The sequence below is a fragment of the Coloeus monedula genome (assembly GCF_965178545.1).
Source record: "Coloeus monedula genome assembly, chromosome: 33".
Lineage (NCBI taxonomy): Eukaryota > Metazoa > Chordata > Aves > Passeriformes > Corvidae > Coloeus > Coloeus monedula.
In genome coordinates this window covers 3,344,902-3,363,524 of record NC_138813.1, presented here as the reverse complement: position 1 = coordinate 3,363,524, position 18,623 = coordinate 3,344,902, and the positions used below count along the sequence as shown (strand labels likewise).

At 61.9% G+C, this 18,623-nt stretch overlaps 3 protein-coding genes across 4 annotated transcripts; 1 reads left to right on the top strand and 2 right to left on the bottom strand.

Annotated features, from left to right (window-relative positions):
* Positions 1 to 1,789: 1,789 nt before the first annotated feature.
* Positions 1,790 to 5,244, top strand: LOC309583860 (gap junction delta-2 protein-like). The gene is made up of 2 exons (XM_082299687.1): positions 1,790 to 1,997; positions 3,104 to 5,244. The coding sequence occupies exons 1-2, from the start codon at positions 1,927 to 1,929 to the stop codon at positions 3,906 to 3,908; spliced, it is 876 nt and encodes a 291-aa protein (XP_082155813.1). The 5' UTR covers positions 1,790 to 1,926; the 3' UTR covers positions 3,909 to 5,244.
* A 549-nt stretch (positions 5,245 to 5,793) lies between these two features.
* Positions 5,794 to 10,855, bottom strand: NOP53 (NOP53 ribosome biogenesis factor). The gene is made up of 13 exons (XM_082299566.1): positions 10,641 to 10,855; positions 10,244 to 10,308; positions 10,090 to 10,174; positions 9,502 to 9,710; positions 9,184 to 9,254; positions 8,679 to 8,774; positions 8,158 to 8,256; positions 7,896 to 8,054; positions 7,061 to 7,236; positions 6,478 to 6,544; positions 6,126 to 6,202; positions 5,923 to 5,979; positions 5,794 to 5,835 (listed from the first exon to the last, which is right to left on the bottom strand). Exons 1-13 carry the CDS (start codon positions 10,832 to 10,834, stop codon positions 5,829 to 5,831), a joined length of 1,362 nt encoding a protein of 453 aa, XP_082155692.1. The 5' UTR covers positions 10,835 to 10,855; the 3' UTR covers positions 5,794 to 5,828.
* A 656-nt stretch (positions 10,856 to 11,511) lies between these two features.
* Positions 11,512 to 18,029, bottom strand: EHD2 (EH domain containing 2). 2 transcript variants are annotated; one of them, XM_082299572.1, is made up of 6 exons: positions 17,994 to 18,029; positions 16,352 to 17,411; positions 15,187 to 15,284; positions 13,638 to 14,050; positions 13,032 to 13,196; positions 11,512 to 12,694 (listed from the first exon to the last, which is right to left on the bottom strand). In XM_082299572.1, the coding sequence occupies exons 2-6, from the start codon at positions 16,747 to 16,749 to the stop codon at positions 12,164 to 12,166; spliced, it is 1,605 nt and encodes a 534-aa protein (XP_082155698.1). In that variant the 5' UTR covers positions 16,750 to 17,411; positions 17,994 to 18,029; the 3' UTR covers positions 11,512 to 12,163. The 2 variants fall into 2 exon arrangements, with proteins under 2 accessions (XP_082155698.1, XP_082155697.1); XM_082299571.1 differs by having other exon boundaries at positions 17,943 to 18,020.
* Positions 18,030 to 18,623: the final 594 nt, after the last annotated feature.

Genomic DNA, 18,623 nt, shown 5'->3' with positions numbered 1-18,623 from the left:
CAGGGACACCAGTGACACCAGTGACACCAGTGACACCAGCGACACCAGCGACACCAGCGACACCAGTGACACCAGGGACACCAGTGACACCAGTGACACCAGTGACACCAGGGACACCAGTGACACCAGCGACACCAGTGACACCAGGGACACCAGTGACACCAGGGACACCAGTGACACCAGCGACACCAGGGACACCAGTGACACCAGTGACACCAGGGACACCAGTGACACCAGGGACACCAGGGACACCAGTGACACCAGTGACACCAGCGACACCAGGGACACCAGGGACACCAGTGACACCAGCGACACCAGTGACACCAGTGCGGGACACCAGTGACACCAGTGACACCAGCGACACCAGTGACACCAGTGACACCAGGGACACCAGCGACACCAGGGACACCAGTGACACCAGGGACACCAGCGACACCAGGGACACCAGTGACACCAGCGACACCAGTGACACCAGCGACACCAGGGACACCAGCGACACCAGTGACACCAGTGACACCAGTGACACCAGCGACACCAGCGACACCAGGGACACCAGTGACACCGGTGACACCAGCGACACCAGGGACACCAGTGACACCAGTGACACCAGCGACACCAGTGACACCAGGGACACCAGGGACACCAATGACACCAGTGACACCAGCGACACCAGGGACACCAGTGACACCAGTGACACCAGCGACACCAGTGACACCAGCGACACCAGCGACACCAGGGACACCAGTGACACCAGTGAGACCAGTGCGGGGCACCAGTGACACCAGCGACACCAGTGACACCAGGGACACCAGGGACACCAGGGACACCAGTGACACCAGTGCGGGGCACCAGTGACACCAGCGACACCAGTGACACCAGGGACACCAGTGACACCAGTGACACCGGTGACACCAGCGACACCAGTGACACCAGTGACACCAGTGACACCAGGGACACCAGTGACACCAGTGCGGGGCACCAGGGACACCAGCGACACCAGTGACACCAGTGACACCAGGGACACCAGGGACACCAGTGACACCAGTGACAGCAGCGACACCAGTGACACCAGTGAGACCAGTGCGGGGCACCAGTGACACCAGCGACACCAGTGAGACCAGTGCGGGGCACCAGCGACACCAGTGACACCAGCGACACCAGTGACACCAGTGCGGGTCCACCGGGATAACGGGGAGCTGCGCAGGACTCCAGTGCCACCAGTGCCACCAGTGTAGGGACCCCAGTACAGCACCCCCGGCTAATGGGGGAGGGGGGCGGGACCCAGTGGGACCAGTAAAACCAGTATAGAGACCCCGGGAGGAGGGGAATGAGGCCAGGACCACCACTAGGACCAGTATAACCAGTATATACCCCAGTGGGACCAGGATCCCTCCTGCATTCCCCCAGTATAACCAGTACATCCGCCCAGCATAACCAGTATTTCCCCCCAGTATAACCCCTCCACTCCCCAGTATAACCAGTGTATCCCCCCAGTATAACCCCCCCAGTGTAACCCCTCCATTCCCCAGTATAACCAGTGTATCCCCCCAGTATAACCCTCCCAGTATAACCCCCCCAGCATCCCCAGTCCACCCCCGCAGTGTAACCCGGTCCCTCCCCCAGTACAATCAGTATTCCGCCCCAGTATAACCAGTACACCCCCCCAGCCCCGCCCCAGCCCCCCCAGCCCCGCCCCAGCCCCCCCAGCCCCGCCCCCAGCGCCCCCAGTCCCCGCCCGCTCCCTCCCCCAGGCCGGGCGCTCGGGCGGCAGCGCCGATGGATCCCGGGGATCCGCTGGATCCGCCCGATCCCGGGGGGCGGGGGGGGCGCGGGGGGCGCCGCTGCTGAGCCGGGGGGGCCCGGGGGGGTCCCGGGGGGACCCGGGAGGGGTCCGGGGGGGTCCCGGCGCCCCCCGATCCCGGAGCCATGGGCGAATGGACCATCCTGGAGCGGCTGCTGGAGGCGGCGGTGCAGCAGCACTCCACCATGATCGGCAGGTCAGGGACCCCGAATCCCCTCGGGACCCCCAAATCCGCCCCCAAATCCACCCCCGGGACCTGATCCCTGATCTTCACATTCCACCAAACTCGCCCCCCGAGCCCCGAGATTCCCCCGTGTCCCTGTGCGGAACCCTGAGATTCCCCCCCCTCCCGGGCCCTTCCCGAAGGCCCCCAGATTCCCCCCGGACCCTCAAACTCCTCTCCAGACCCCCCGTCCCACCCCCCGGCTCAGCATCCCCACACAGCCTCAGCCCCCCCGCACCCCCCGTGCCCCCGAAGCCCCCCTGGACCTTCGGGACCCCCCCCCCGATCTCACCACGGACCCCAAAATCCCGTCCCAAGGGCCCCCCAGGACCCCCAAAGCCTCCCCCGCTCCCCCCCCCGCCGCTGTCCCCTCCCCGTTGTCACCTCCCCTCCGGCAGCAGGTGACACTGGTGACACTGGGACAGCCCGGGGGGGCCCCTCCTGCGTGGGGGGAGGGAGGAAAAGGTCTCCACATGTCCCCAAATCTGTCCCCACTCCCCGCAGGGCACCTGGGGGGGCCTGGGTGACACCCCCCGACTGGCACCTGGGACAAATCCAGGTGGGATCTGGGGGCAGGTGGGATTTGAGGGGACACCTGGGATTTGGGGCACAGCTGGGACCTGGGGACAGATGGGACCTGGGGGACAGGTGACATCTGGGAGGGACAGGTGTGACCCACGTGTCCAGATCCAGGTGGCCCCAGGTGACCCGGGTGGCTTGGGGCTGCCCACGGGTTCTGGTGTCCCCGCGGGGAGCACGTGACCAGGGGAGCCACGTGCCCGTCAGGGGACACGCGGCCAGGTGGGACCAGGTGACCACGGCCACGTAAATCCCGGGAGTCCAGGGCCAGGTGGGACCCCCGTGTCCAGCTCTGACCCACGTGTGCAGGTGGGACCCACGGCTCTGGGTCCAGCCCCACATGTTCAGGTCCAACCCAGGTGTCCAGACCCCACCCACGTCTCCATGTCCAGACAGGACCCACGTGTCCGTGTCCAACCCACCCCTCCAGGCAGACCCCAGGCGCCACCCCCAGCTGCAGACCCCCCCCACACCCCGTGCCCACCTTTCCCCCCTGCCAGGATCCTGCTGACGGTGGTGGTGATTTTCCGCATCCTCATCGTGGCCATCGTGGGCGAGACGGTGTACGAGGACGAGCAGACCATGTTCATGTGCAACACGCTGCAGCCGGGCTGCAACCAGGCCTGCTACGACAAGGCCTTCCCCATCTCCCACATCCGCTACTGGGTCTTCCAGATCATCCTGGTGTGCACGCCCAGCCTCTGCTTCATCACCTACTCGGTGCACCAGGCGGCCAAGCAGCGCGAGCGCCGCTACTCCTTCCTCTACCCGCTCCTGGACGCCAAGAAACCCAAACTCAACGGGGCGCCGGCGCCCAGCCCCGACGGCGCCGCCAAGGACGACCCTGAGGACACCAAGGAGCTGCCGCCGCCGCGGCCGCCCCGCAGCGCCAAGATGAAGCGGCAGGAGGGCATCTCGCGGTTCTACGTGATCCAGGTGGTTTTCCGGAACGCTCTGGAGATCGGCTTCCTGGGCGGGCAGTACTTCCTGTACGGCTTCAACGTGCCGGCCATCTTCGAGTGCGACCGCTACCCGTGCGTCAAGGAGGTGGAGTGCTACGTGTCGCGGCCCACCGAGAAAACCGTGTTCCTGGTGTTCATGTTCGCCGTGTCCGGCGTCTGCGTCCTGCTCAACCTGGCCGAGCTCAACCACCTGGGCTGGCGCAAGGTGCGGGCGGCCGTGCGCGGGGCCCGGGCGCGCCGCAAGTCCCTGGGGGATGCGCGCAAGAAGGAGCCGGCGGCGCCCGCGCCCGTCCCCGCGCCCGCCCTGGGCCGGACGCAGTCCAGCGAGTCGGCCTACGTGTGATGGGCTGGGATGGCATTGGCGTGGGACTGGGGGCAGGACAGGGCACGGGCAGTTCTGCCCCGGATTGGTGTTGGAAGTGAAGTTATTGGGGTGTCGGTCCCAAAATGGCAGAGTTTGGAGCCAAAACCATCAGGGTTTCAGTCCCAAAATGGTGGGGATTGGAGTCAGGATTGTCAGGATTTCCATCCCAAAATGGTGGGGTTTGGAGCCACAGCTGACACGTTTGGAGCCAGAACTGTTGGGATTTCGTCCTCAAATCAATGGGGTTTGGGACCACAATCGTTGGGATTTCATCCCTAAATTGGTGGGGATTGGAGCCACAATTGTCAGGATTTTGGTCCCAAAATGGTGCAGATTGGAGCCAAAGTCGCTGGGATTTTGCTCCCAAATTGGTCGGGTTTGGAGCCAGAATTGTTGGGATTTCATCCTGGAACTGCAGGGATTTGGAGCCACAATCATCAGGATTTCATTTGGGGTTTGGAGCGATGTTTGGGATTTCACCCCCAAATTGCTGGAGTTTAGAGCCAAAATCATCAGGAATCGGAGCCACAATCGTCGGGATTTGATTCCCAAATCGCCGGGGTTTGGACCAAAACAACCAGGGATCACCCCCAAATCGTTGGGATTTGGGCCCAATTTGACGGGGTTCAGACCCTGAACTGTTGGGATTTCATCCCTGAATTGCTGGGGTTTGGACCCAAAATTGCAGGGTTTGTCCCCAGATCGCTGGGGGTTTGTCCCCAAAATTGTTGGGGCTTGGACCCACAATCTCCAGGATTTCACCCCCAAATTTCTGAAGTTTGGAGGCAAAGTCGTTGCAGTTTTGCCCCAAAATTGCTGGGGTTTCACTCCCAAAATTGTTAAGAGTTTCCTCCCCAGATTTCTGGAGTTTGGACCCAAAACAGGGATTTTGGACCCAGAATGCCAGGGTTTTTCCCCAAAATTGCTGGGGTTTCATCCCTAAAATCATCAGATTCCCCCTCAAAATTGCTGGGATTTGGACCCAACATTCCTGTGCTTTTCTCCCCCAAAATTCCCACGGTTTATCCCCCCAAAATCTCCGAATTTCAGGATTTCACCCCAAAAGTTGCTACTGTTTTTCCTAAATCTTGGGGTCCCCCCAAATTCTGTCTCCCCCCCTTCAATTTTGGGCCCCCCAGGTGCAAATGGGGCAATTGGGGGGGGGAGGGCACAACCCCTCCTCCCCAACACTCTCAGAGCTGGGGAGGGGAGATTTGGGGGGGTTGTATTTATTTTAGGGGGTTTGTATTGATTTTGGGGGGTTTGCATTTATTTTAGGGTGTTTGTATTTATTTTGGGGATGTTTGTATTTATTTTGGGGGGTTTGTATTTATTTTGGGGGGGGTTTGTATTTATTTCAGCGTTTTATTTATTTTGGGGGATTTATTTCTTTCGGGGTGTATTTATTTGAGGGGGGGTATTTATTTGTGAGGGGCCAGAGGTGCTGGGGGGGCAGAGCCCCCCCAAAGTGTAAATAAAGGGGTCACAGAAGCCTGAGTGGCTCTGGGGGGGTCTCTGGGGGTTTCGGGGTGTCCCCCCCGTGTGTCCTTCCCCCCCCGGATTTGTGGCCCCTTAATCCCCCCGAGCTGAGCCAGCACCATCTGCCACGGCCCCCCCGCGGGAAAGGGGGGCTCAGACCCCCCCCAAAATGGGCTCAGACCCCCCCCCAGATCCCCCTGGGGGGGGGGTCGGACCCTCTTAGCCCCTCCTGGGGGAGATTTGGTCCCCTCCCAATGAGGTTCAGCCCCCCTGATGGGTTTTGACCCCCCCAGGTGGCTTCAGTTACCCCTTGGGGGGGTTCAGTTGCCCCCCAAAATTGGGTTTGACCCCCCCCATTCCCAAAGAAGACCCCCAGACCCGCAGCTGCTCCAAGGAATTTATTTGGGGGGGGGGTCCCGGTCACACCCTGGAATAGAAAAAGGGGGAGGGGTCAGGGGGGTTTGGGGGGGTCCCAGTTTTGGGGTCTCCCCTGCTGCCAGCCCCCCCAACTCACGTCACTTCCCGGAACGCCCGTTTCTCCACGTATTTCACCCGGTACCTCCGCTTGAACCTGGGGAAAACACCGGGAACTGGGTCAAAACGAGCCCCACCCTGAAATGTTGGGGTTTCCCCCTGAAATGCTGGGGTTTTCCCTTAAATTTTGGGATTTTCCTTTAAATTTTGGGGTTTCCCCTTGACTTTTGGGGTCTCACTCACTTGGCCCTTTCCCGGGGCTCGATCATGTTCCGCCTCTGGAGGCTCTTGAAGCGATCCCGGAGCACGTTCCCCTCGGGCTGGAAGTTTGGGATATTCCCAAGTTTTATTTTTAGGGATTCCAGAGGTTTTCTGGGAGCTCTGGAACCGCCCCCCCGCCCCCCCCCAAAAATTTTGGAGCCTCAGCACCCTCAGCCCCCGGGGTCTCGTCCACGCAACAAAACCCCGGAACCCCCAAATCCTTCACATTCCCGAACTTGGGAATTCTCACAGCGCAAGGATGGGTCTCATCATGGGGTGCTGGCAGCCCCACAATCGGGATTTTTCACCCAAAAAACCCCCTGGGAGCACCCACCCGGAGGCTCCGCAGGGACTCCGGGAGCTCCTCGCTGAGCTGCACCTCGGGGCCGGGGTCCTCGTACCTGGAACAGCCCAAAATTGGAATCTCTTGGCTCAAAAATGGTGGCATCAGCCCAAAGTTCCATCCCCACGGTCCCAAAAAAGAGAGATCGCCTCCAAATCCCACCAAATGCTCCCAAAATTGGGGCGTTTACTCCTAAATCCCATCCCCAAATGCTCCAAATCCCCACTGCCCCCAAAATCCCCCTTTCCCCCTCAAAATCCCTTTTTTCCCTTCCCTAATGTTGTTTCCACCAAGGATCCCCTTTTACTCTCCAGATTCTCCCTCTTCCCCCACTTTAATCCTAATTCTTCCCTCTCAAAATCTTCTTTTTCTACCAAAAACCTTTTTCCCTCCCAAGTTCACTTTTCTCACCCCCCAAACCACCTTTTATTTCACCAATCTCCCCTTTTCCCTCCCCAAATCCCCCCTTTTCCCACCCCAAATCCCCCTTTTCCCTCCCCAAATCCCCCCTTTTCCCACCCCAAATCCCCCTTTTCCCACCCCAAATCCCGATGTATTTCCCCCGGGTTCCCACCGGAGCCTCCCGAGGCGCCTTGGGGCCGTTTCCTGCTGCAGCCGGCGCCGTTCCCGGAGCAGCCGCCGGCGCCGCAGCTCCGAGTCCCTCTGGAGCAGGGCCCGGCGCAGCGAGCGCAGCCGGAACAGCCCCTGCAGCCGCTGCGAGGCCAGGCGGGAGCGGGCCCGGCCGGCGGCCTGCGGGGCGGCCATCCCGTCACATCCCGGCCCCGAGTCCTGCGGACCCCATCCCACCCCAGAAATCCCATCCCATCCCACCCACCCCAGAAATCCCATCCACCCCAGAAATCCCACCCCATCCCACCCCAGAAATCCCATCCCACCCCAGAAATCCCACCCCATCCCATCCCACCCACCCCAGAAATCCCACCCCATCCCATCCCACCCACCCCAGAAATCCCACCCCATCCCATCCCACCCCACCCCAGAAATCCCATCCCACCCCAGAAATCCCATCCCACCCCAGAAATCCCACCCCATCCCACCCCAGAAATCCCATCCTATCCCACCCACCCCATAAATCCCATCCCACCCCATTCCTTCCCAACCTCATAAATCCCATCCCATTCCTTCCCATCCCACTGCTTTTCATCCATCCCATTCCTTCTTATCCCAACCCCACAGATCCCATCCCATCCCACAGATCCCATCCCATACATCCCATCCCACCCCACCCCACCCCCCCTGAACAGCTGATCCCAATCCCGAACCCCTCAGTCCCACTCCTGTTCTGCCCCCACTCCCTGATCCCGCTCCCTGCCACCCCCACCCCAATCCCGCTGCCCCAGTCCCAGACCCCGCTCCCCCCGTTCCCAATCCCGATCCCAACCCTTCACCTTTTCCCTCTGCTCCTTCTCCTTCCGTCGCTGTTTCTCCGTTTTCCTGCCCGGCTGTTCCCGTTTTCGGGGGGGATCCCGATTCTCTTCCTGCTCTTCCTCCTCCTCCTCCTCCTCCTCCTCCAGCAGCCCCTGCAGCTGCTCCCGCAGCACGGCCTCCTGCGGGATCCCGGGAACTCCGGCGTGAGCGGGCCCAAGTCCCCAATTCCGGGGCTCAGACCCCGAATTCCAGGCCCGGCTGCGCCCGTTCCCGAATTCCCACCTCCGAGGGCGGCTCCTCGGTGACCTTCAGCCTCCGCTCCACCTTCTCCTCCTCCCTCGTCCTCCTCGTCTCCACCTCCAGCGCCCGCAGCAGCAAATCCTGGGAAAAGGGGGGACACGGGGTCACCCCAAACCCCCCAGGACACCCCGAAACTTCCCTGGAATCCCACAAAACCCCCTCGGGAACTCCCAAAACCCACTTTGGGCCTCCCCAAACCATTCTGGGACTCCCAAAATCCTCCTGAAACCCCCCAAAGTCCCCTCTGAGCACCCCCAAAGCCCCTCTCAACCACCCCAAGACCTCTGAGGATCCCCCAAAACCTCCCCAAGCCCCTCTGGGACCCCCCAAATCCCACCTGGACCCCTCAATCCCTTCTGGGTTTCCCAAACCTCTCCTGGACCCCCCCAAAGCTCCTTAAAGGCCTCCCAAACCTCCTCGGGACCCCCTACATCCCCCCCGGTATCCCCCAAATGCCCTCTGAGCCCCCCAAGCCCCTCCTGGGACCCCCCAGGCCCCCAAACCTGGTGTTCCTGGAAGGGGGGGTTGTAGGACCCCCCTTGGCCGATGACCTCCACGGGGGGAAGCGGCGACGGCTTCGCCTGGAGCCGGGCAGGGCGCTGGGGAAAGGGGGGGACACCCCAAAAATGAGACCCCCCAACCTCGGGGGACATCCAGTGGGGTTTGGGGGGGCTCAGAGGGGATTGAGGGATCCCAGGGGGGTTCTGGGGGGGTTGTAAAGAGGCTGACGTGGGTTTGGAGGGAGCCAGAGCAGTTTTGGGGTGGCTCAGGGAGGATTTTAGGGGTTCCCAGAGGATGTGGGGGGGTCCCAGGGGAATTATGGGGGGGGGGGTTCCAGTTGGGCTCAGGAAGGATTTGGGGGGTCCCAGAGGTATTTTGGGGAAATTTCAAAGAGTTTTGGGGAGGGTACCAGAGATTTGAGAAGTTTGGGGTGTCCCGGGTGGGTCCTGTGGGGTTTTGGGGGTCCCAGGGTGGTTTTGGGGTGTTTTTGAGGGCTCCCAACCCCACCTGCACCCGCATCTTCTTGGTCTGCTGGAGGTACCAGGGGTCCTGCCCGGCCAGAGGGGCGTCCAGGGGGTCTGGGGGGGCACAGAGGGCTCTGGGAGGGGTCCCCAAAATCCCCCCATCCCCAAAATCCCCCCACCCCTCCAAAATTACCACCCCAAAAGGTGCCCTCAATCTTCCCAAATCCCCCCCACCCTGAAAATCCCCCCCAAAATCCCACCAAATTTTTCCAAGCCCCCAAAATTGCTCCCCCCAACCCCAAATCCCCCGAAATTGCTCCAAAACCCCCCAAAATTGCCCCCAAATCCCCTCCCAACTCACTGTGCTCCCCCCAGATGTCGTAGAAGCTCCTTTGGGGGTCTGATCGCCCCAGCTCAGGGGGTTTTTGGGGGGTTTGGGCCCCCCCCCGGCTGAGCCGGGCCCGGAGCCGCCGCTCCCCCCGTGGGAAAATCCCTTTTTCTGCCTTTTTCTCCCAAAATTCCTGGCGCCGCTTTTCCTTCCGCCCGTTCGGGGTCTGGTGGGCGCAGATGCTGCGGAAAGGGGGGGGGGGGTCAGATGGGGAGACAACCCCAGAAATGAGACCCCCAAACGTGGAGGGGTCCCTGAGGGGGAACTGGGGGGTCCCAGGGGGGTTTGGGGGATCCATGGGGGTCCTGAAGGAACCCAGAGAGGATTTGGGGGGGTCCAGGGAGGATTTGGGGGCTTCAGGGAGGAGAACCAGGGGTCCAAGAGGGAATTTGGGGGATTAGGAGGTGTTTGGAGGGGTCATGGGGTGGTTTTTGGGGGTCCCAAGGGCATCTTGGGGGTCCCACTGGGAGTTTGCAGAGACATCAAAGCGGAACCCACCCCGAAATCCCTCCCCCAGGTGGATTTAGGGTGAAGAGACCCCAAAATCGCCCCTAGACTCACTTTTTTGGGGGGGGCACCTTGGAGAGGGGCTGCAGAACCAGGTCCACGTGAAGGGGCTTCTCCGGGGGCTTCTTGAGGCGCTGACCTGGGGGGTTCGGGGGGTCAGAGCACCCCAAAACCCTCGGGGGGTGAATCTTGGGGAAAAAAACCTCACCTTTGGGGGTGTTCCCCGTGTCCAGGAAGAAAAGCCCCTCGTCCGGCTGCTCCGAGATCAGGCCTCTGAAGGAGACCCCCCGCAACATGAGCGATCACCCCAAAAACCTCCGACCCCAAAGATCGCCCTCAAAGGCTCCCCAGCTTCAGACCCCCAAGTCAGGGACTCCCACCCAAAATCTGAGATTCCGAAAAAATTATAGACAACCCACCGGAACTAAAGACATCCTAAAAATAAGGGACCTCCCCAAACCCCCTCTGAGACCTCCCAAATCCGCTTACAAGACCCTCAAGGCGCTCTGGGACCCCTCAAACCCCCTCTGAGCTCCCCCACGCCCCCTCTGAGCCCCTAAAATCCCACTGAGACCCCCGCAAACGCCCTGACGCCGCCTCCTCACCCCGCCGCTCGCTCCTGCAGCCCCACATCCTCCAGGAAATCGCCGATTTCGCGGCCCAGCTGCGCCTCGGGGCCGCTCCAGCGCTTCCAGCCCTTCTTGCGGTTGCGGGGCCCGCGAGCGCGGCGCCGGGAGGCGGCGGCGGGGCCGGGCCGGGCCGCGGGGTTGAAGGCGAGGAACGACTCGGCCGCCGCCATTTCGTGAGGGCTCCGCGTGAAAGCGGGGGGGAGGCGGAAGTGGCCTGAGGCGGCTTCCGGTCGCCACAGCCAAGGGGGGGGGGAAAGGGCGGGAACCGGCGGGCCAGCCATCTTGGGGAGGGAGTGACACGGTGGCGCCGCCATGTTGGTAAGGACCGGAAACAATTCTGGCGCCATCTTGGGGAGGACCGGAAACAGTCCGACCGCCATATCGAGAGTACCGGAAATGTATTTGTCGCCATCTTGGGGAGGACCGGAAACAAGGTGAGTGCCATATTGAGAGTACCGGAAATGCGTTTATCGCCATCTTGGGGAGGACCGGAAACAAGGTGAGCGCCATATTGAGAGTACCGGAAATGTATTTGACGCCATCTTGGTGAGGACCGGAAACAAGGTGAGCGCCATATTGAGAGTACCGGAAATGTGTGTGTCGCCATCTTGGGGAGGACCGGAAACAGGGTGAGCGCCATTTTGGGGAGGACCGGAAGCGCGCCGTCGCCTTGCTGAGAAGGGCGCGGCTCCGCCGTGGCCCCATCTTGGTGAGGTCGGCGTCCGTCTGCAGCGGGAGGCGGGACCAGACGTGCCCCAAAACCCCCAAAATGTGCCCCGAAACCCCAAAATGTGCCCCAAAAATGGCTCTTTGCCCCCTCTGCACCCCAAAAATTCAGAACAGCTCCTTCAGCTTCACTCTGCCTTTATTGGGGGCTCCCTGGTTTTGGGGCGAGGTTGGGGGATTTTGGGAGGTTCCAGGAGGGATTTGGGGGTCACTCCTTTGCTCCTCCTCTTGGGGCTGGGGAAGCCCTGGGGATCCCTGATTTTGAGGGTGTTTTGGTTGGTTTTGGGGCGGAGAGTGGGTGAGATTTTGGTGGGTTTGGGGCGTTTTCTTTTGGGGTAATTTTGGGGTTTTTGGCATCACTCTGCCGACCCCTTGTGCTGCCTCTTGGAGGGCGGCACGGGGCGGAGGGGTCATCTGTGAATCCTTGATTTTGGGGTATTTCTGGGAGGGTTTTGGGGTTGACTTTTGGGGTTTTTTGATGGGGTCTTTTGGGGTCACTCTGCCGACCCCTTGGAGGGCAGCAGGAGCCGAGGGGGCATCTGTGAATCCCTGATTTTGGGGTGTTTCTGGGTGGATTTTGGAGCCCATTAGGTGGTTTTTTTTGGGCTATTTCAGCTTTTTTGGGGGGGTCACTCTGCTGACCCCTTGTGCCTCCTCCTGGAGGGCGGCAGGAGCCGGGGGGATGCCAGCGAACCCCCGACCTGGGGGCATTTCTGGGTGGGTTTTGGGGCCCTTTGGAGCGTTTTTTGGGGGATATTCCAGGGTTCCCGAGGTCACTCCGCCGACCCCTTGTGCCTCCTCTTGGAGGGCGGCACGAGGCGCGGGGGCAGATCCGCGGGCAGCCCCCGCCCCTCCAGCTTGGCGCCGATGAGGTGCCCGGCCAGGGCGAACTCCTCGTGGTCCAGCATGCCGTCCCTGTCCACGTCGCTGAGCTGCCAGATGCGGCCGAGCACGGAGCTGGGCAGGTTGCTGGCCACCATCCAGCCCCGCGCCCGCCGCCCGCTCAGCTTGCCCCCGCTGGGCGCCAGCCCGTAGAAGATCTCGTCGTACTTGGCCTTGTCCTTCAGCACCACCCACTCGTCGCTGTCCTCGTCCTCGTCCTCCTCGTCCTCGGAGCCGGCCCCGAAAGGCCCCACGCGGGCGCCCTCGAAGGCCCCGCCGCGCACCTCCGGCTCCGTGGGCGCGTCCCCGGCCAGCAGCGGGGTCAGCGCGGGGATGTCGCGGCTCAGCAGCTCCTCCAGCCCCGCCAGCAGCCGCCGCTTCAGCGCCGGCAGCCGGGAGAGGTCCCGGGACAGCAGCTGCTCCTGGGGGGCACGGGGCGGGGGGGGGCCCCGCGGGGGAAGCGTCAGATGGCAAAAAGAACGTAAGATCCCACCAAAAACCCCCAGAGGATCCTTCAAACCCACACAGAATCCCAGCAGATCCCAGCAGATCCCAGAACCCCCCCCCAGAATCCCTCAGATCCCACCAAAACACCACCAGATCCCATCAGCTCCCGATGGGGTCCCACCAATATTTGGGGTCAGCACCTCAACACGAGGGATCGGATCCCACTGGATCCCACCGGACCCCACTGGATCCCGCGGTTCCCCCCCAGGGCGGGGATCAGGACCCCCCCAGCCCCCCCGGCTCCCCCCGCACCTGGAGCCGGGCGCAGTCCGGGAGGTCCCCGGGCGGGATCTGGTGCTCGCGCTGGATCCGGGCCAGCAGCGCCGGCAGCCGCTGGATCAGGCGCTTCCGGCGGCCGCTGCCCCCCAGCAGAGACGGCAGCTCCTGGCGCAGCCGCGACAGGATCAGGGCATGGACCTGGAATGGGGATTTGGGGTCGGCCAGGGGTCACCCAGGGGTCACCCGGGGGTCACCGTATCCGTGGGGAGCTCCAGGGGGATCCTGGGTTGCCTCAGGTTCATGGAGACCCAGCAGGATCCCGGGATCCCCCCAATCCGTGAAGGATCTTGGGCGTCTCCAAGGGGTCCTGGGTCCCCTCAGAGCCGAGAGGAGCCGCAAGAGACCCCGGGATCCCTGAGATCCATGGGGATCCCCAAAGAACCCCAGGTTCCCTGAGACCCAGGGGCATCTCCAAGGGATGCTGGGATCTCCCCAACCCTTGGGAACCTCCGAGGGATCCCCCCAATCCACGAGGAGCTCCAAGAGATCCTGGGTGTCTCCAAGAGCCCCCAGACCCATGGGGAGTTCCAGGGGGGTCCCAGCCACCCCCGGACCCCCCGGACACCCCCGGGGCCTCACCCGGACGAGCCGCGCCCGCTTGACGAGGTCGTTGAGCTTGCGCAGGGCGGCGTTGCGGGGCAGGGCCTGGATCTCCCGGAACAGATCCTGCTCCTCCAGCTCGAAGAGGCGCCGGTTCTCGGGGTTCAGCAGCGGCTGCGCCCAGAAGGAGCCGATGAAGACGCGCAGCACCTCGGGCGTGTCCACGACCTTGCCCAGGCACCACATCAGGGCCCCGTAGACCCTCATGAGCTGCTGCGTCTCCACCGCGTCCGCCTTGTTCAGCACCACCCGGATCTTGTCCTCGTGGCCCCGCAGCGCCCGGATGGCCCCGGAGAACTCGTCCGAGATCTCCAGCTTGTGCGCGTCGAAGAGCAGGATCACCAGGTCCACGCGCTCGGCGAACCAGCGCAGCACGGCCGGGAAGTCGTAGCCTGGGGACAAACGGGAAATGGAGACACCCAGATCCCAAATCCTGCCCCAAATCCAGCCCTAAACCTAAAAAATAATCCAACCCAAGAAGCGGCGCAGCACGGCCGGGAAGCCGCGGCCGGGGAAAATGGGGGAAAATACGGGAAAAATGGGATACGGAGAGGGATGGATCCCGAACCCAGCCCCGAATCCCAACGGGAACCCCAAATCCAGCCCTAATCCCCAAATAACCCACGACGAGAAACTCTGGAGCACCTCTGAGAGGTCTCAGCCTGGGAAAAGGGGGGGATGGGATACGGGGATGCCCAGATCCCAGATCCCGCCCCGATCCCAAAGCGATCCCAAAGCGAACCCCGGTTTAATTCCCAACCTCCTCCCAAACCTCCTTCCCCATCTCTTTCCACCCCCTTTTGCCCCCATTCCCAAATCCCCCTTTTTTCCCCTCTTTTTCCCCATTTTCCCACCCCCCATTCCCAAATCCCCCCTTTTCCCTCCCCTTTTTGCCCCTCCCCCTTTTCCCGCCCCTCCCCCCCATTCCCGGCCCCTCCCCCACCCCTCCCTTGGCAGCCGCCGCGGGTTTTGGGGTGGGGGAGGAAGCGGGGGGGCCCCGGGGGGGTCCCGGGGGGGTTCGGCCCCCGGAGCCGCCTGGAAAATTGGCGGAATTCCCGGGAATGCGGGGGGGGCCCAGCCCCGCCACGCCCCCCCCGCCTTTTGGCACCCAGACCCTTGGCAAAACTCCCAAAACTGCCCCAAATAGCCTCAAAATTCCCCGAAACCCCCCCAAGTCCCCCCTCAAACACCTCAAAATCCCCCCTCAAACACCCCAAATCCCCCTCCCCAATTTTGGGTTCCCTCCTTTTCCCACGCCGGTTTTCTTTTTTGGGATCTCCCGGGTTTTGGGGACCCCTCCCAAAATTTGGGGACCCCTCCCAAAATTCCGGGGACCCCCTTTAGCCCCAAATTCGGGGGCTCCCGCCCCGCTCCCAGAGGGACATCGGGATCCCCCTCCCGGGTTTTGGGATCCCTCCTTTCCCGCGCGAGTTTTTGGGGCTCTCCCGGGTTTTTTCGGGACCCCCCCCAATTCCGGGGACCCCTCCGCAATTCCGGGGACCCCCCCCCGGCTCCGGGGCCCCCTTACCCCTGCAGACCCTCTGCTTGGCCCCCGCCAGGATGCCGGGGGTGTCGATCAGGCTGATGCTCTCCAGGACCTGATTGTTCAGCGTGGCACAAACGAACCTGGGGGGGCCCGGGGGGTCAGGACCCCCCAAAAAACCCCCCCGGGAACTCGGGGACCCCCCCCAGGGCCCCCCCAGCCCCGCCCGCCCTCCTGGGATTGGCAGCGGCCGGGCGGAATTCCAGAGGGATGGCTCATCCCGGGGGGGGGGGCACGCGAAAAGGGGGGGAAAAGGGGAAAAAAGGGGAAAAAAGGGGAAAAAGGGGAAAAAGGGGAAAAAAGGGGGGAGGGGCGGTGCCCCCCCGCCCGGTTTTGGGGGTGGGGGGTGGGGAGTGTCCAAATCCAGGGAAAAATGGGAAAAACAATGGGGGGAAATGGGGATAATCAGGGAATTGCAGAGGAAATTCGGGATGGAGGGAGGGGAAATGCCGGATTTGGGGGAGGGGATTGGGGGAAGGGGGAGGTGGGCGGTGTCCCCCCCCCCTCCGAATTTGGGGGGTTTTGGGGTCGAAAAGGTCAAAAAATGGGGGGGAAAAAATGGGGAAATTTGGGATTGGTGGAGGTGGGATCCCATTTTTTGGGTGGGATTTGGGGCTGACCCTCAACGGGGATGGAAAATCTCAAAAATAGGGAAAAATGGGGGGAAATGGGGAGTTTGGGGGTAAATCTGGGATCCATGGAGGGGCGATCCCATTTCTGGGGGGGCCTCGAGGGTGGGAAATGGGGAAATGGGGGAAATTGGGGGGAAATGGGGAATTGGAGAGTAAATTTGGGATGCACAGAGAGGGGATCCCATTTTTGGGTGGGATTTGGGGATGCTGGGGGGTGGGAAATGGGAAAAGATGGGGGAAATGGGGAAAATTAGTGAAAAATGAGGGATTTGGGGATAAATCTGGGATCCGCCAAGCCCTGATCCCATTCTTGGGTGGGATTTGGGGGTGCTGGGAGTGGGAAATGGGGAAACATGGGGTGGAAATGGGGAAAATTAGGGAAAAATGGGGTAAAATGGGAGTAAAATGGGGAAAAATTGGGAAAACCGGGGGATTTGGGCTAAACTCGGGATGCACCGAGCCCCGATCCCGTTCTCGGGCTGGGTTCGGTCTCCCTCGGGGCCGGAACCCGAACTCACCGGTTGAGGAAGCCGTTGCCGAAGGGGTCCAGGTGGCGGAAGGGCTTTTTGGGGTCGACGACGAGCGCGTTGCCGGGGATGATGCCCTCGGCCTCGCCGTGCATGACGGCCACGAAGGAATCCGTGGTGGGCTCGGGCCCCACGCGGCCGCCGGGGATCTCCTGCTCCAGCAGGTACTGGATGAAGGAGGTTTTCCCGCTGGAGTACTGGCCCATCACCAGCACCATGGGCTTCCCGTCGAAGTCGGCGTCCTCCAGCGCGGGCGAGTGGAACTCCTGGAAGCGGTAGAACTCCTCCACGGGCAGCAGCTTGGCCTTGTAGAGCGCCTTGAGCCCCTCGGTCACCGTGCGCACCTCGGGCGCTGCCGCCCGCTGGTGCCGCCGCAGCCAGCTGAACATCCCGGCGGATCCCGGCCGATCCCGGCCGATCCCAGGGGATCCCGAGCGGGGAGCGGAGGGACGGGGGAGAAGGGAAACTCCCCCAGCAGATCCCGGGATAGCCCCGGGGAACTCGGGGATCTGCGGGAAGAGCGGAGGTCCCGCGGGGATCCCGAGGGATCCGAAGGGATCGCGGGGAGCTGGAGGCCCCGGAATCGCAGGGATCCACAGGGAGCGGCTGGAAAAGGGTGGGAAAAGGGAGGGGCTCAGCTGGAGTTGGGAGCCATGGGGGGAAGGGGGAGGGATTCCCACCTGGGTCCGCCGGATCGGGCGGAAAAAGGAGGATTTGAGGGGGTTTGGATGGGAAAAATGAGCAGAGAGCAAAGCTGAGGGGTTCACCCCAAAAAATCCAGCGGGGAAAGGAGGGTCTGGGGGGGGTTTCCCAAAAAAATCGAGGGGGGAAATGGAGTTTTAGGGGAAAAATGAGGAGAAAAATGAGGATTTCAGGTGGTTTCTCTCTAAAAATGAGGAGAAAAAAAGAGGCTTTAGGGACCTTTTCCCATAAAAGGAGGGAAAAAAATTACGCTGGAGGAATTTTTTCCATAAAACCAAGCCAAGAAGTGAAGTTCCAGGGAGGTGGTGTCGTAAATTGAGGGAAAATGAGGTCTCTGGGATATTTTTCCCTGTCAAAATAAGCGGAGAAAGGAAGTTTTAGGGATTTTCCCAGAAAATCAAGCAGGAAAAGAGAAGTTCTGGGGATTTTGCCTGTAAAAACAAGGAGAAAAACAAACTTTCGGGCTTTTTTCCCCATAAAAGCCAGCCAAGAAATGAAATTTTAGGGACTTTTCCTGTAAAATCGAATCCCAAAAGTGAAGTTTTTTGGGATTCCTCGCCGGAAAACGAGCAGGAAAACGGAGTTTCGGGGATTTTTCCCAGGAAAACAAGGCGAATCCCAAACTTCCCGGCTCTTTCCCACCCAAACAAGCGGAAACCCGAAGCTCTCGGGATTTCCTCGCTCCCGAAACCACAAAAATCCCTTCTCCCTTTCCCCCGCCTTTTCCCAGCCCCGCTCGGGGGGGGGGATTTGCCTCTTCCCGGTGGGAAAATCCCCCTTTTTTCGCCCCAAAATTCCCGGTTTTCGCCCCGAACGCGGCCGGGGCGGGGCCCGGGCGCTGCCGGCGCCGCTCCCGGAGCTTTCCCGGAGTTTTCCCGACCTTTTCCCGGGGCTTCCGGGGCTTTTCCCCCTCCTTTTCCCGGGTTTTTACCCCAAATTCGCCGTCGCGGCGGCCGCGGGCGCAGCTCTGAGCGGGGCCGGGGGCCGCGCCTCAAAAGGCTCGAGGGGGGGCTCGGATTTGCATAAATTTGCGTAAATTTGCATAAATCAAAGGCCGCGGGCCATAAAAGAGCAACGGGAATTAATGAATTAATAAAGAAGCCGTGCATAAATTAATAAATGAATAAATTAATGACGGGGGGGCCCCGGGGGGGGGGAGCGAGGGACGAGCCCGGCGGACCCCGAGGAATTCCAGCGGATCCCGAGGAATTCCAGCGGATCCCGGGGGGCGCAGGGACCCCCCCCGCCCCCCCCAACTCCGGGATCCCCTTTTGGGGGGATCCAGCCGGGATTTGTTGGGAATTTGGGATCGCCCCTCCCCCCCCCCGCCCCCGGGTTCCCACGGAGCCGGGAACGCGATCATGGAACGGGGGGCGGATCCCAAATCCCAAATCCCGATCCCGGAGCCCCCAGAGCCCCCCTCGATCCCGATCCCAAATCCCATTCCCAGCCCCCAGCCCCACCTGGGCTTCCCCCCCACCCCAAATCCAGGACCCCTCCCCATTCCCAGCTCCGTTATTTTGGGGGGGATTTCTCCCTTTCCCGCGGTTTTCCCGGCGGG

Coding starts and splice junctions, on each gene's coding strand:
- LOC309583860 (XM_082299687.1), top strand. CDS start 1,927: ATGGGCGAATGGACCATCCTGGAGCGGCTGCTGGAGGCGGCGGTGCAG. Junction 1,998..3,103: donor CACTCCACCATGATCGGCAG/GTCAGGGACCCC, acceptor CCCCCCTGCCAG/GATCCTGCTGACGGTGGTGG.
- NOP53 (XM_082299566.1), bottom strand. CDS start 10,834: ATGGCGGCGGCCGAGTCGTTCCTCGCCTTCAACCCCGCGGCCCGGCCC. Junction 8,055..8,157: donor CCGAGGAGCCGCCCTCGGAG/GTGGGAATTCGG, acceptor GGGATCCCGCAG/GAGGCCGTGCTGCGGGAGCA. Junction 5,980..6,125: donor GAGCCCCGGGAAAGGGCCAA/GTGAGTGAGACC, acceptor TGTTTTCCCCAG/GTTCAAGCGGAGGTACCGGG.
- EHD2 (XM_082299572.1), bottom strand. CDS start 16,749: ATGTTCAGCTGGCTGCGGCGGCACCAGCGGGCGGCAGCGCCCGAGGTG. Junction 14,051..15,186: donor CAAGCAGAGGGTCTGCAGGG/GTAAGGGGGCCC, acceptor GTTTGTCCCCAG/GCTACGACTTCCCGGCCGTG. Junction 13,197..13,637: donor AGCGGGCGCGGCTCGTCCGG/GTGAGGCCCCGG, acceptor TCCCCATTCCAG/GTCCATGCCCTGATCCTGTC.